Source organism: Vanacampus margaritifer, chromosome 14 (genome assembly GCF_051991255.1).
Source record: "Vanacampus margaritifer isolate UIUO_Vmar chromosome 14, RoL_Vmar_1.0, whole genome shotgun sequence".
Lineage (NCBI taxonomy): Eukaryota > Metazoa > Chordata > Actinopteri > Syngnathiformes > Syngnathidae > Vanacampus > Vanacampus margaritifer.
In genome coordinates, this window is record NC_135445.1 from 17,836,264 (window position 1) to 17,850,331 (window position 14,068).

General features: G+C 37.9%; 2 protein-coding genes across 5 annotated transcripts in view; one reads left to right on the forward strand and one right to left on the reverse strand.

Annotated features, from left to right (window-relative positions):
- ptpa (protein phosphatase 2 phosphatase activator) overlaps positions 1-3,197 on the reverse strand; it is a 26,306-nt gene extending 23,109 nt beyond the window's left edge. The window contains exons 1-4 of one of the 2 annotated variants that reach the window (XM_077542289.1): positions 3,040-3,197; positions 1,606-1,709; positions 698-784; positions 319-444 (exon numbers count right to left, since the gene is read on the reverse strand). In XM_077542289.1, coding sequence (XP_077398415.1) covers positions 319-444; positions 698-784; positions 1,606-1,674 — 282 coding nt within the window. In that variant the 5' untranslated portion in view covers positions 1,675-1,709; positions 3,040-3,197. Of the gene's footprint in view, positions 1-318; positions 445-697; positions 785-1,605; positions 1,710-2,396; positions 2,483-3,039 lie in introns of those variants that run through there. The other variant, XM_077542288.1, reaches the window with a different exon arrangement.
- On the forward strand, positions 2,435-13,928 carry crata (carnitine O-acetyltransferase a). Of its 3 annotated transcripts, none has more exons than XM_077542286.1 (14): positions 2,435-2,501; positions 4,671-4,967; positions 5,097-5,215; positions 6,610-6,663; positions 7,028-7,193; positions 7,338-7,512; positions 7,710-7,888; positions 8,006-8,106; positions 9,509-9,628; positions 9,724-9,846; positions 10,239-10,374; positions 11,502-11,564; positions 11,959-12,096; positions 12,829-13,928. In XM_077542286.1, exons 2-14 carry the CDS (start codon positions 4,683-4,685, stop codon positions 13,042-13,044), a joined length of 1,875 nt encoding a protein of 624 aa, XP_077398412.1. In that variant the 5' UTR covers positions 2,435-2,501; positions 4,671-4,682; the 3' UTR covers positions 13,045-13,928. The 3 variants fall into 3 exon arrangements, with proteins under 3 accessions (XP_077398412.1, XP_077398411.1, XP_077398413.1); XM_077542285.1 differs by lacking the exon at positions 2,435-2,501 and adding an exon at positions 2,528-3,105; XM_077542287.1 differs by lacking the exon at positions 2,435-2,501 and adding an exon at positions 3,343-4,096.
- The last annotated feature ends 140 nt before the right edge of the window (positions 13,929-14,068 follow it).

The window sequence follows — 14,068 nt, forward strand, 5'->3', positions numbered from 1 at the left end:
TGTGTCTGGCTGTTTGCTGTGGAAGCTGTCATTTTTGTTGTGTTGAGTAAAGAGACATGACTCGATTTTGTCTCCTCATCTCATTATTCACTGCTACGCTATAATATAATACAGCTGTAATTCAGCATGCCTAATTTTTCTTTACATTTGTCTTCTATGAATTTATATTTTACCAATTTGATTAATTGTTTTCATAAGCCTGAAATTGACCTGTTAGTCCTTTGTGAAGCATTGACACGTGAAAAAGGAACAGTATAGAACCCCATACATATAGCAGTGCAGTAAATGCGAGTGTTTTATGTGTGTTTGTTGACTAACCTCGTCTAATTGAGCAAACCAGGTTCTGAAGGCTTTATTACCAAAGCGGGATGGCTGGTCAACAGGAGGGGTCTCATTTATCCATCGGTCCAGAGTCCCCAAAAGATCGAGTAACTTTTCCACTGTCTGTCATACAAAAAGACAACAATGACTATAGTGATAAGACAAGACAACTGGCTCTTGTAAAATGTTTTAAGATGTTACATATCAAGGAAAACAATATGTGTAAAACCACCACTTCTTTGTTACGCAATAAGTTTGGACGTTAGTCTTGTACAACATGAAGAATGTATCCAATCAATCCACAATCCTCGGAACAGAAAATGCAATTAGAACATCATGAAACCATTTTTCTGGTATAAACAAAAAGGCAGCATACCTCAGACACTTTATATTCACATGTTAGCTTCTTTCTTTTCACACTTTCATTAAGAGTCAGAATGAATCCCATGTAGTCAGCGTAAGCCTGTAACAAAGATAAAAATCTGCAGTGAATACGCAGTCAGGCCAATGGCTGCAATCAATGATTATGATGAACAACATTTGTTAAAAATCACATCAATAATCTCTTTCACACTGCCCATCTAAGCAAGCATTTTCAAGTTGTTTCCCTGGGTCACTGTCCTGTGTGTTAGGGACTGATGCGGCACTGTGGTTTTGGGGTTTAAGTTGACCCAATAATTTGCCAACTACCGATGTAACAAATGTAACAAAAGGGAGAGCGCAACATGCTACAACCAGTGTGTAACGTTTAACACCCCACTCAGTGTTATTGCCCCTTTAGGTTGAGAGCAGTAGTCACAGTTGCCACACATTTACTTTGTGAATGAATTTCTCGGTGCTACTTAGTCCTGCTCTGAAGTGTAGCACCTTTCTTTGCACATTGACCTTTTAAATCTTTATCATGGTGTTGTGATATGCTCGTGTACTGGTACAATTGATCAGTATTTACTGCTCCCTATTCTGGGTGGAAGGTAGTGACAGTTTTCTGTAATTGTATTGTGTTCTTTTATGGTTACTTAGATGTATACTGTGTTCTTTTATGATTATGTTTGATGATGCATTTATGTGAATTATTGCTCAATGTTTTTTTATTTTCTGGTTAGCTAAGGGTTTGATTGATTGAATTATCTTAATGGAAAGACCTGCAACAGTTGAGTGAGCGTGCACTCCACCTCTGTGATTTGTCTAAAAGGGATAAGCGAATAAATACCAGCTCTAGTCTACAGAGTTGTACATCTGATGCGCCAATTCAATGGCAATGCTGTCTAGCAAGAGGACATTCACCTTAGACCGCTTCCACTTGCCCATGTCGGGCACCATGCTTATTTCTTTCTTGGGTACCATGAAAGGCATTGTAACCTCAAGTGATTCACCCTCGGAACCAGCTCCTACAAAAAGACAAAGTCACTTTGAAATGTGCAGTAATTTAAAGTTGTCTGCTGGAACAATAATACAAGCAAAATATAAAAACATCTATTGTCATTGTAAATAATAGACTGAATATTAGTGCTGTTGTTTATTTTTCTTGTTTTAAACTAAATTGCATGAGGCAAGGATCTATGATGGTGAAACGCAATGTGACACAAACATTTCAATTGTGGGAAGCATGTCAGCCTGACTGAGGTTTCCTGTGTTATCATGGATTTTCTCGAGGTAGTCAAAAACATGCATGGCAGCATAATTAACGACTCTGATTAAAACTTTTTTTTTTTTTTTTTTAAATACAACTCAAAAAAGATTACCAAGTAAAGCTGACAACTCAGGGTTTATAGCAGATTATATCTAGTAACTAAACGAACAATTCAACGTTTAACTAATGCATAGGTCCACTTGGCATAAGGGAGTAACATAAATGTACTTTAAACGTATGAAACAAAAAAAAAAACAGCTTTGTTTATGGACTCCACAAGAGTTGTTATTGAAATATTTACACAACGATTTAACTGTTACGCGTTGATGTGCAATTTAACGTGCAGTATACATTAAAAATGTTTTTGCTAAATGTCAAAGACACATGAGCATAATCGAAACAAAATTACACAGATTATGAAAACAAACATTTAGCTGAGTTTTACCTGACTGCTTTTTTGATTCCGCCATGTCGAAGCTGTCAGTCTTCTTCGCGGATTACAAACCGAAAAAATAGTGGAGATGTGACTCGCTACCGCCATCATTGTTGGGTAAGTATGCAAACAAAATGTTTTGTTTTGTTTTATTCATTCTCCCCCCCTTTCGGACACATTATTACAGGTTACATCGATCATATCATTTGTAACATCCGAAAGAAGGGCTGACGGGTAGAAGCCATGGCTTTTTGGAGCTGATGTTTTATATAACTAATGTGCATATATTTAAACATACACATGACGATGTGTTTATTTGTTGTATTGTTCATTCATAAAACGATATAATAATAAATAAGTCAGTACTTATTTGTTTCATGTGAAGTATTTACGCCGGAAGTGCTCGTAAAGTGCCATTTCCGTTACTTTTGTGCCTGAATTCTATTACTGTAGTTATCTAATCTGATCAGTGATCATAATACTGTATCTGCATGACACTCATTTGTGACTTTTTAGTCTCATTCTATATTTGGTTCGGCATCCGTTTTGTGCAGCTGCCGTGGCGCGTTTATAGAATTTGTCCTTTGTTGGCGGGTGCAACGTAAATACAATACTTAACTGAATCGGAGCTTTCTGCTGGACTTCGGGCACTTACTTTGATAACTTAGAACACAGGGGGGCGTTTCTAAGCCTCAGAATGTGGGGCATTTGCAGCAGAATGGTAAGAAATCTAACTTTAGTTGAATCTTAACATGGCACAGTTTGCGATGATCATAACTGTTTGATCGCTGTTAGCACGTTGGCTAGCACAGTAGCATTATGCTATCTGGGTTAAAGGTTATCTGTGTTTTTGTTGTTTGCTTTTATGAGCTCCAGTATAGCTAGCATACAAATAAAAACAACGAAAGGCAATGCCTTTTCTCAAAGGGTGACCATATTCCAATGTAAACAAAAAAAAACAAACAAGAGGACACTTGCCCAATTGTGGTACCAGTCGCATTTACACAGACTACTTCACTTCCTATTAGTCACGCAATGCCAACCGGACATTTTCATGAATTTATTAAACCCCCGGACACCCGAACAGGACGTAAGAAAATAGTCTGTATACTGTACTCCCAAAAAAGGATACGTTTAATGGTCACCCTATCATACGTCGTTCTCTTGAAGCGAATTTGTTTTACTACGGCACGGAATAAAATACTGTCAAATTGAAGCGATTAGACTAAACAAAACATCTACAGAAGCTTCAGATGTGGTTGTTTATACATTGACACTGGTGGCACAACGCTGTTTATCAGCCAAAATAATCACTGTTGTTCAAGCAGTACACATAATACTGAAACTAGCTAGAGTAGGTTAATATTTATATAAAACCAAAGAGACAAGAAAACGGTGCGCTCTTTTTCTTGTTTATGTATGTAACGTCACGTGTGACATAGTAAACGTCTTTTTGTCACTCCTTTTTGATGCATGTGCAGCCTGCCCTCTAGAGGTCACAATTATAAAGTGCAGTTCTGCATTTATAGCCAAAAAGCAATCATTGTATTGTACTTGTCCGTATTGAATACTTGATGATGAAGCATTAGGACTGAAAGAAAGAAATAATGGGCGTATCTTTGGTACCCTATTATTTGTTAATTATTCTTAAAAACATATGGAAAATAAGACATGTTAGGTCTTCGTTTATTCTACTATTTGGATCACAAAAGGTGAGTTTTGCAATGTCATACAAACATGCATCCATTTTCTGTCGTGTGTACCAGCTGACTTTGGGCAAGAAGCTGGGTACAACATGTCAGTCAGGGCACATATAAGAAGGCATCCATTCACACCCATTCATACCTATGGACAATGTTTTGTAAAGAGGGAAGAAACTGTTGGTAAGCGGAGAAAAAACCCACACAAGCACAACGAGAATATACAAATTTAGACGTGTGAACTTTTAATCAAACTCTCATAGAAGTATGGTCTTTTTTTAATAGAATAAGCACAATTTGCAAGGTAGATTTCTGGAGGATAATGACCAAGAATAGTATTTTGGAAATTCTGAAATTAAGTTATCCAAAGAAATGATATTCACATGATCATTGTGCAGATGTGAGGGTCACTAAAATTTGGTGTGTGGAGCAGTGCAACACAGTTCATGTTCTTTTCCACATTTTTTGTTTAAACAACTACCGGTACATGTATTTGCCTTTGAGAATGCAAGGGGATGCACCAAAACTAGCATGCCAAATGAGAACAATGATTTTAAATGCGAAATGATCTTATTTTATCTCCCAGGTAAAGGTGGGGATGGCGAAACCAGGTGGCCTGGTCAAACCCTGCCACTTGGTGAAGCCAGTTTCAGCAACCCGGATCACTGGAAGATACTTGACCCACCAGAAGGGGTTGCCCAGTCTGCCCGTCCCCCCTCTGCAGCAGACCTTTGAGCACTACATCACAGCACTGGAGCCCATTGTGGAGGTGGATGAGTTGATGCACACAAAGGAACTAGTGGATGACTTTCAGAAAGCTGGAGGGATTGGTGAAAGACTGCAGAGAGGCCTGGAGAAGAGAGCGCAAAAGACGGAGAATTGGGTGAGCTTGTCCCAAAAAAAAAGAAGTCATTTATGCTGCCATTTATATTAATGCTGTCCTATTAGTTGTACATTATTGTTGATTTGTTTAATGATCTTTTATTTAGGACTTTTATGTGTGTCTGTGTAGTTGTCAGAATGGTGGGTGCAGGTTGCTTACCTCGACTACCGTTTGCCTGTGGTGATCCATTCAAGTCCAGGGTTGGTTTTGCCTCGAATGAACTTCAGTGATAAGCAAGGACAAATAAGGTGATTACACTATGTTTAAAATATTCAAATAGACTCATGCTATCAGTTGTGATATAAGAGATATGAGTGGCTTGTGTCAGTTTAATCTATTCTTGGTGTTATGCAGTTGTGTTAATGCAGCCTTGTTGTCGTGAGAGCCACACACATTTTATCCAAAACCGGCATGGCAAGACTGTAAACGATCAACATGTACCCCTTACTGTCACCTCAAACAGAACTGACACAGAATGGGGCGGCTGTCTGCCTTGACCAGTTGGGTGCAGACTGGAAAACATATGCCGGTATGATGGGGCAAAAACAAATTGCTCCCACTCTTGACTGAAAGCTATGCTTCTTTTGGTCAAGTGTTCTCATATCTCTGTGGGCAGTGGGAGGGGTGACACATTCGACACCATTTGCCCAACCTTAGTCTCGAGTTATTGTTAAAGAGGGTTTCACATGTACTACATATGGTATGTGACTGAAATAAATGTTTATAAAAGTGATATTCTTAAAGTTTACAAGTGAAACATAAAGTGACCTCTGACAAATCTGATAAAGAAATTCAACATGTATTCAATGTTAGTCATTCAACCAACTATAGGTCGCAATTTTACTACGCACGAACATGTTTACATTTCGTGCCAAGAATGATCTTGTAAAAAAAAAAAAAAGGCGATTGGGCATGCACTATAATTTACCATGTTCTGCAGTAGGTAGAGCAACTGCATTGATATTTAAATTGGGGCTGGGTATCGATTCAGATTTCCAAAATCAATTTGATTCGATTCAGAAGGGCCCGATTTGATTAGATTCACGATTCACATTGATTTTTGATTCAGTTAAGGATTTCATGCAGTACCAATTTTAATTTTATATGCAAAACATTCTCAGAAGTACACATGCTTTAAACAGTAAAAAACTCTTGCTCTTACTTGGTGCATTAGTATGAAAAAAATATAAATATTTACATTTAAAATTGAATCCAATGCAGTTACATTAATATCGATAACAACCACATCACTGTGTAAATGAAGTGGCAAAAACACTGGGTTCTTCTTGGGGTACTCTGAATAACAGAAGGGCACATTTGAACAAGGCTCGAACAACGAGTTTTTGAACGGAGTACGTGTTGCCTCAGGCATATTTCCGTGGTTTCCTTTTTTTGTAAAATAAATTTCCCCGTGATGCGAGAAGCGGTATTAAAAGTATTGATTCATGGTTTTATGAATTGATGTTGGGCTATGAAAAGGAATATCAATTTGATATCGATATATCGATTATTATAAAAAAATAAAATAAACCTAGCCCTAATTTAAATAGTTTAAATGCTTGAAAACTGAAGATACTTTATGTCCTGTGTGACTGTGGTCCTCTATAACTGCATTATTTATTTGTTTATTTTCGGTCTGCAGGTTTGCTGCCAAACTGATTGCAGGTGTTTTGGATTTCAAGACAATGATTGACAAGTGAGCACATGTAATTAAGTATCTTTTGTTTGTATTCTGATTTTTTAATGTACCACACATTTTTGTAGTTTTGTATTACTATTACACCCCTTCAACAAATGAACATTGTAATACTTCTGTAGATCTAAAGCAGCTTCAAGTATAAATGACACTGCCTATTAATGCCAAATAGTATCATACCCTAGGTTATTTTAGTAAAATATTAAAAAAAATAAGTTGATAATTGTTCAATTATTTATAATTACAGTTGACTTTCCGATCTCTTTATGTGTTCTTTCATACACAGTCTCCTTTGCCTTATATACACATTGTCATAAATGATGTATTCCTGTTCAAATCAACAAGAGCTGTTGTACCACTGCAGTGAGACCATTCCGGTGGAGTACCTGGGAGAGAAGCCACTGTGTATGAATCAGTACTATGAAGTACTAACGTCTTGCCGTATCCCTGGTATGAAGAGGGATGCTGTGGTGAACCATGCAAAAAGCTCCAGGCCCCCTAAACACATCACTGTTGTCCATAATTTTCAGGTGAGGAGCACAAATATGGTTTACTGTCATCTGTCTGTGGGCTCATATTGGTGATCCCGACACTAAAATAATATTCTGCTATTCAGACATACCGGTAATTAAAGCAGGTGATTCTCTCTCTCTCTCTCTCATTTTTGAATTTAGTTCTTTGTGCTGGATGTGTACAACAGTGATGGGACACCACTGACAGCGGAGCAGCTCTGTGTTCAACTTGAGCGGATCTGCAGTTCCTCTCAACAGACCAATGCGGAGCCTGTGGGCATCCTCACCACCCAACATCGGGACACTTGGGGCAAAACCTATGTTGACCTCATCAAGGGTAAGTGTACTTTAGCAATACAATGTTGAGCATTTGGCCTTTTTGTTTGCGCATTATGCTTCCTTGAAAGGTCTGAGCTGTTTAGCACTCGGTTAAAAATAAGGGATGAACATTAGATGATTAAAATCACTTTATCATGTCAAGTCTTCCCTCTGAATTCCTTACATTTGGATTTCTTAACCAATTTGTTTATTTAGATCGGACCAACAAAGAATCTGTGTCGGCTATTCAAAGGAGCATATTCACGCTGTGTTTGGATGGGCCGATGCCTCAAGTGCCAGAGGATGCTTATCGCAGCTGTGCGGCAGTGCAAATGTTGCATGGAGGAGGGAGCCTGTGGAACAGTGGCAACCGCTGGTTTGACAAAACACTGCAGGTGAAAAGGAACTCTCAAACTGGGCCTCCAGGCTAGTAAAGGTTTCCTGTATAGAAGTTGTTTAACATGATGTGCTCTCAAATTGTTAATTGTAAAGAAGAAGAATCTGTCTTTCAGTTCATTGTTGGGGAAGATGGGACATGTGGTGCCAACTATGAGCATGCCCCAGCAGAGGGCCCACCCATTGTAGCCCTGATTGACCATGTTGTGGAATACACGTAAGTAGTTGTCTATAATTACATTGGCAAGGAATATCTTGAACAGCTAAATGTTGTATACTGTGCAGTCAACGCAAAGCTAAAGAAAACACGCGGGGCCTGCTTTACTAAAGGTTTGCTTGTGCAAAAACAGGCACAAACTTGTTTGCGTGAAAAGCTGATCCACCCAGGATTGTGTCTGTCAAACACACAAATTTGCTGCACAGTTCATTTTAGACATTGTTGAAGAAGAATATGCACATAGGTGAATTAAGCACAAGTAATAAGATTGATCAAACCTGAGAGGAATCGTAATGGATGGTTTTGTGGCCTAAAATACAGCATGTAAAAGGTTGGTGCAAATTCAGCAGTACAATTTTAGAGCTGATCGAGCTGATTTGGAGTTGGTCACTGAGAGTCATACCGTATCACTTAGGACGAAACTATGCATCAACTCTGCATTTGCTTGCATCTGGGTCATTTTAGTGCTCTTTGGCAATACATTGGAGAGGCATCTCCCAAGTTTTAAATGCAATATTACGCAGCATGGACAGATGCATCCTATTCTCATGCTTTTGGGGGCAAGTAAACTAAAAACAAAACATGCCCTTTATGCAGTTGCTGGCTCCCCCCAAATTATGGGAACAATACATTTCTTTTGTGTAACTCAGTAATATGTCTTCAGCTAGCACCTCCGATTACATATTATTCCAACTTCATTTTATGCTTACAGTACTCTCCCAATTTTCTCTGGTAAATTGCCAACAACATAAACAATCAGAATAATTGAACACACAATTTATTGGGAGATCACACGTGACATGCCCCCCAACAGCCTGCTCAATATTTTTGAGTGAACACACAATTTAGAGCCTGCTATTTGAAATATTTGAGAATTAAGCCGTTTGGTGTGTATTAGGGGTGTGAATTGCGTAGTACCTGGCGATTTGATCCGTATCACGACTCATAGGTCACGATTCGATTCGATGCGGATTAATCTCGATACAAATCTATAAATTGATTATTGCAATTTTTTAAAACTCAAATATAGAACATATTCATCAGTAAGCTTGTACATGTACTCTCTAAGATTTGTATGAAAATGTATTAATTTATCTGGAACTTCAGGCTTATAACTGAGCCACTGTATTTAACAAACAGGTTGCAGTCTGTTTCATGTTTAAACAGCCCTGAAATAAAATATTAAGGCTTAATGTTCCATTAATAGAACATTCTTCCATGCTTGAAGTGTGAACCCTAACCCTAAGTAAGACATTTTGTTGAATATTTCCATCAAAAATTGATGTTTAAAAATCGATTTGGTCGCATATTGAATCGGTTGGAGAATTGTGCACTATAAGATCGCAATATATTGCCGAATCCATTTTTTTTAACACCGCTAGTTTGTATCATGTGAAAACAGGAGGAAGCCAGAGACGGTTCACTCTCCCACAGTGCCTTTGCCTATGCCCAAAAAGCTGAACTTCAACATCACACCTGAGATTAAGACGTACATTGAAGAGGCCAAACAGAGCATGAATGCGTAAGCACTGTTTTTTTTTACTTCCTGATGAATAGTGATATTTAAATCACTTATGAATACACTTGGCTGAATGACTGACATTGTGTTCGCTTCAGACTGGCTGATGACCTGGATATGAGGGTTATTGTGTTCAACCACTTTGGAAAAAATGTTGCAAAAGCCCACAAGATGAGCCCTGATGCCTTTATACAGGTGGCATTACAACTGGCTTACTACAGGTGAGGTGCATGGAAAGCTTGACTGCCATTAAAAAATCTGAAGCCATCAACTCAAAGATATTTCTGTTTAGAGGGTGTTTGTTCTTGTATCACCTCTCTGAGCCTTTACAAAAATGCTTTCCACAATTGTATCATTTTGTTTTGTCTTTGTACACACACAGGCTACTTACTGCTTGTAACTGATAGTTGTTGGAGAAAGCATACGTTATACTCTGTTTTTAAAATAGTTTGCTCAGATGAAGTTGATGGTGCTTTGTAAAGAAAATATTCAGTTTTTAGTGGCTATTGCCCAACTAAGCAATGATCCAAAACGTATTATATGGCCGAGTTATCATATATGATACTGTATGTTTTTATTTACCGTATGTTACAATCTTTTTTTTTCTCTGCAGAATGTATCAGCATTGTTGTGCCACATATGAAAGTGCCTCCCTGCGCATGTTTAGACTTGGTCGCACTGATACAATCAGATCAGCCTCGAGTGCCTCTGCTGATTTTGTAAAGTCCTTCGATGATCCAAACAAACAGGTGTGAAATGCTCCTCTTTGAACTTAATTTATAAACCTTATGTTCCAAGCACTCTTCCAAGACCTGTCACCTGATTCTATGGCAGAAGTGTTTGGATGTCTAGCAGGCAAAATGGCAGACCCCAGAGAGAGAATTTTTCTGCTAAAGTCATATTACACAAAATACAATATTACCATATTTTTTCAGGCTAAGTTGCACGTTCCGTTCATAGGTTCACTGGCACCCAAATTCCGTTTTCCCTAATCGTTTGACGGCTACGAACAATTTCTAGGTGCATTCAAAACTTTTGCTTCTAACTATGGCAAAGTTGTTCTTTTTAGTTTCATGTGTCTTACCTTAACTAGAATCCGCCCATCACAGATTGACCAAAGGTAGACTCCTGGTTGGTTAATGCACCTTTTGGTGCTGTAAATGTTAAATATTTGTTTTGGTCTCGGTTTTTGTCAAATACATTTCCCCCCAAAATGCAACTTGTACGACTCATTATTACGACTTATAATCTGAAAAATACAGTAATCAGAATACCATGTTTCGATTAATGGGGGCGCATAGAACATATTATTGTTAAGAAAATATTTTGCTTGACTTCCTCTTTGAGTTTACTGAGTATGTACCGCTAGTTTTAACCCCGTATGCACTTTCCACGTCACCAAATCCTCTCATGGTGAGGGTGTTCTGGTTGATCCAAAGTCGACGCTTAAAGCTAAATGTGATGGCATATTTTCCATCAGAGTGCTTAAACTTCGGAACAACGCGCTACAGTAGTTGTGATACACAAAATTAGTGACACCTTTTAAATATTTTCGTAAAACCCTCTTTTGGAGTTCCTTTGATATATTTTAAAATGTATGACTTTTTTTTTTGCCACCCAACATCTGGCCTCCTGGTCTCAGTTGTTGGTTTGTTTTGTTTTTGGGAGGGGTCGTATATGAGCAAGGCAATCCTCGTCTTGTGTTTCTGTATGACAAAGCACTTACTTTAAAGGTGCTAATACACTATACAAATGAAAGTATTAATATTAAGGAAGATGATGATATCTAGATCATGTGTTCAGATGTACTCTTGTTAAACAGTGATGCACTGTAGACAGTTAAGCTTGAGCACAGTCATCTTTCTCTTTCTTGCAGAACACGGAGAAGGTGGCTCTCTTGGAGAAAGCTGTAAAAGCACACAGGTCTTATACAAACCTGGTGAGTAATTGTGTTGCCTTCTCAGTTTCTGTTGAAAAGTATATGTTTTCAGTGTTTATGGATTTTTTTGAATGTGCCACTTACATAGTCTCAAAGGTGAAAAGGTGCTGCCCCAACTTACTAATTTACTAGGATCACTATAATATCATTGTGGGGCATCTGAGTAATTACATTTAAGCTCAGAAATGTACTGTTTCTGGAGGAAGATCAGTGGTATTGCCCTAGAACTACCAGTATTTTGCTAAAGTGCCTTACATGCATGGGGATATATTGTACTTTGCAGTGATGATAGTATAACTCATGATTGATTTTTTTTTGAGAATTTGCAAGTTCTAGTTCTGTATGCGTGCAATTACGATGAGTTAACATGGACAATTAAACTTTGTCTTGTCAGGCAATCAGTGGTCAAGCCATTGACCGACATCTACTTGGTCTGAAGATGCAAGCTGCTGAAGAAAAGATCTCAACTCCTGAGGTTTTCAAGGATCCATCCTATGCCAAAGCTTTACACTACCGCTTATCTACAAGTCAGGTATATTTTGTCGAGCTACGTCGTACAATTATGGTCATATACAGTACTGTGCACAAGTATTAGGCCCATATTCAGTTTCTCATTTTGCAATGCTATAATAATCACATGTAATTATTTCGAGATATGGTCAAAGGCTTGCAAAGTGCTGTATATCAAAATCTGTAATTCCAATCCATTCACAATTGATTACTATTGCCTGGAATCAAACCCACCACCCACTACTTCAGTGTTGCATGATGACGACTCTACCACTGATAATGAAATATGTTTAAAGTCATCTTACCCTAAAACATAAATGACTTACATATGGTTTGATTATTTTTTTTAAACGCTGTGTCGCCATAGCAACCTGTAAAATCCATTGTAAGCAATAACGAGATCTCGGCTGTTTGTTAGCTTGAGCTTCTGAATAGCCACAGAGCAAACACGTGGCAAGAGCACTTTTGGTTTACAACCCAAAGTAAACTAAGCTGCGCCCCATCATTAAAATATCTTAGGACAGGTACAAGGTGTATCTGTTCAACATACCTTCTTGACACCAATTACTACTTTCTTATTAGCCGGGGTGGTGGTTCCATCTTATACCATTTTATAGGTTGTATACGTTTCACAGAAAACCAATGTGAATAGGTGAATTTGTGAATAGCGAACTACAAATAGGAGGGGGTTAACTGTATCGTGCTTTGCATATTTGGGTTTCAAAAACACTTTATTATTTTTTTTTTCCAAAAGGTGCCGTCCAAGACTGATTGCGTCATGTGTTTTGGCCCTGTTGTACCTAATGGATATGGCGTCTGCTACAATCCCATGAACAACCACATCAACTTTGCAGTGTCATCATTCAATGGGTGTAAAGAAACAAATGCAGATGATCTGGCTCAAGCTGTGGAGAACGCTCTTGTTGATATGAGGACACTGCTGGAACAAACTCCAAGAGCCAAACTGTGATGCCTGCTGAAAAACTCTTGGTAGATACAGGTTTAGTGAGCATGGAAATAACTTGAAGGAATTGCCTCATTTCACAGGTGTTAAATCTCCACTTTTTTTCTTTTAAGAGCTCTTCTTTAGCATATCTTGAACTTTATGAATCTCCTTAAGGAGAGTCAAATCATGCAACACCAGAGTCAAATCTTTTCTACTTAAATAATTTGATGAAATTAAATAATTATATTATTGGTGTTAACGCAAGGTTAAAGTACAATCAACCATGTGGTGGTAAACTCAACATAGCAAGACATTTATAATGTCTGAAAGAAAACATTGTGTTACACAGAAAAGCCACTGTTTTCTGTAAGAAGAACCTGTGCTCTGCAGATAACGTATGTGCAAGTGGTCAGATAGTTTTGCTGCCCCACTTAAAAAGAACATTCTATTGTCCTATTTACAGGTTTTAAAAGACAAGACTGTGCCTTCTATTATGTTGACACTTGGGCACATAGCATGGATTTTTATTTTGAATGGCCAGTTATCTTTTTTGTATAAGATGGGATGTAAAATGTGTTTAATACAATAAAATTGTGTAAAACAGATTTTTTTGACAATTTGTGTAATACAATCAAGAGTTAAACTCAATTAAAAATATTTAACGATCATCCGTATATTTTATTGTAAAGGAAAGTGTTTGCCTCCAAGTATTGGGGTCAATTTTCTTGTTTTTTTGGGGGGGGATGGGGGGCGTACTGAAGATTTGGGTTTGACAAATTTGATTACGATTCTACTGATAAGTTGGGTGCATTTTTCTGTAAATCGCCAAACAGAAGGGATTTGTAAACTTCAGAATTCATTTTGCTGCAACAATCATGAGTTACATCTTTAATAAAGTCACAAAAGTCTTTATTGAAGTCTTTATTACCACAAGATAAAAACAAAACACTCATCAGCAAAAACTTCCGTGAAAAGTGAGTAGCTTCAAACAAAAGGTGCGCGTGGTTGCTGGAGAGCTGCTTTTCTTCAGGATTGTCAGAAACTGGTC

Coding starts and splice junctions, on each gene's coding strand:
- crata (XM_077542287.1), top strand. CDS start 3,992: ATGGGCGTATCTTTGGTACCCTATTATTTGTTAATTATTCTTAAAAAC. Junction 4,968..5,096: donor CGCAAAAGACGGAGAATTGG/GTGAGCTTGTCC, acceptor GTGTCTGTGTAG/TTGTCAGAATGGTGGGTGCA. Junction 9,847..10,238: donor TTACAACTGGCTTACTACAG/GTGAGGTGCATG, acceptor TTTTCTCTGCAG/AATGTATCAGCATTGTTGTG.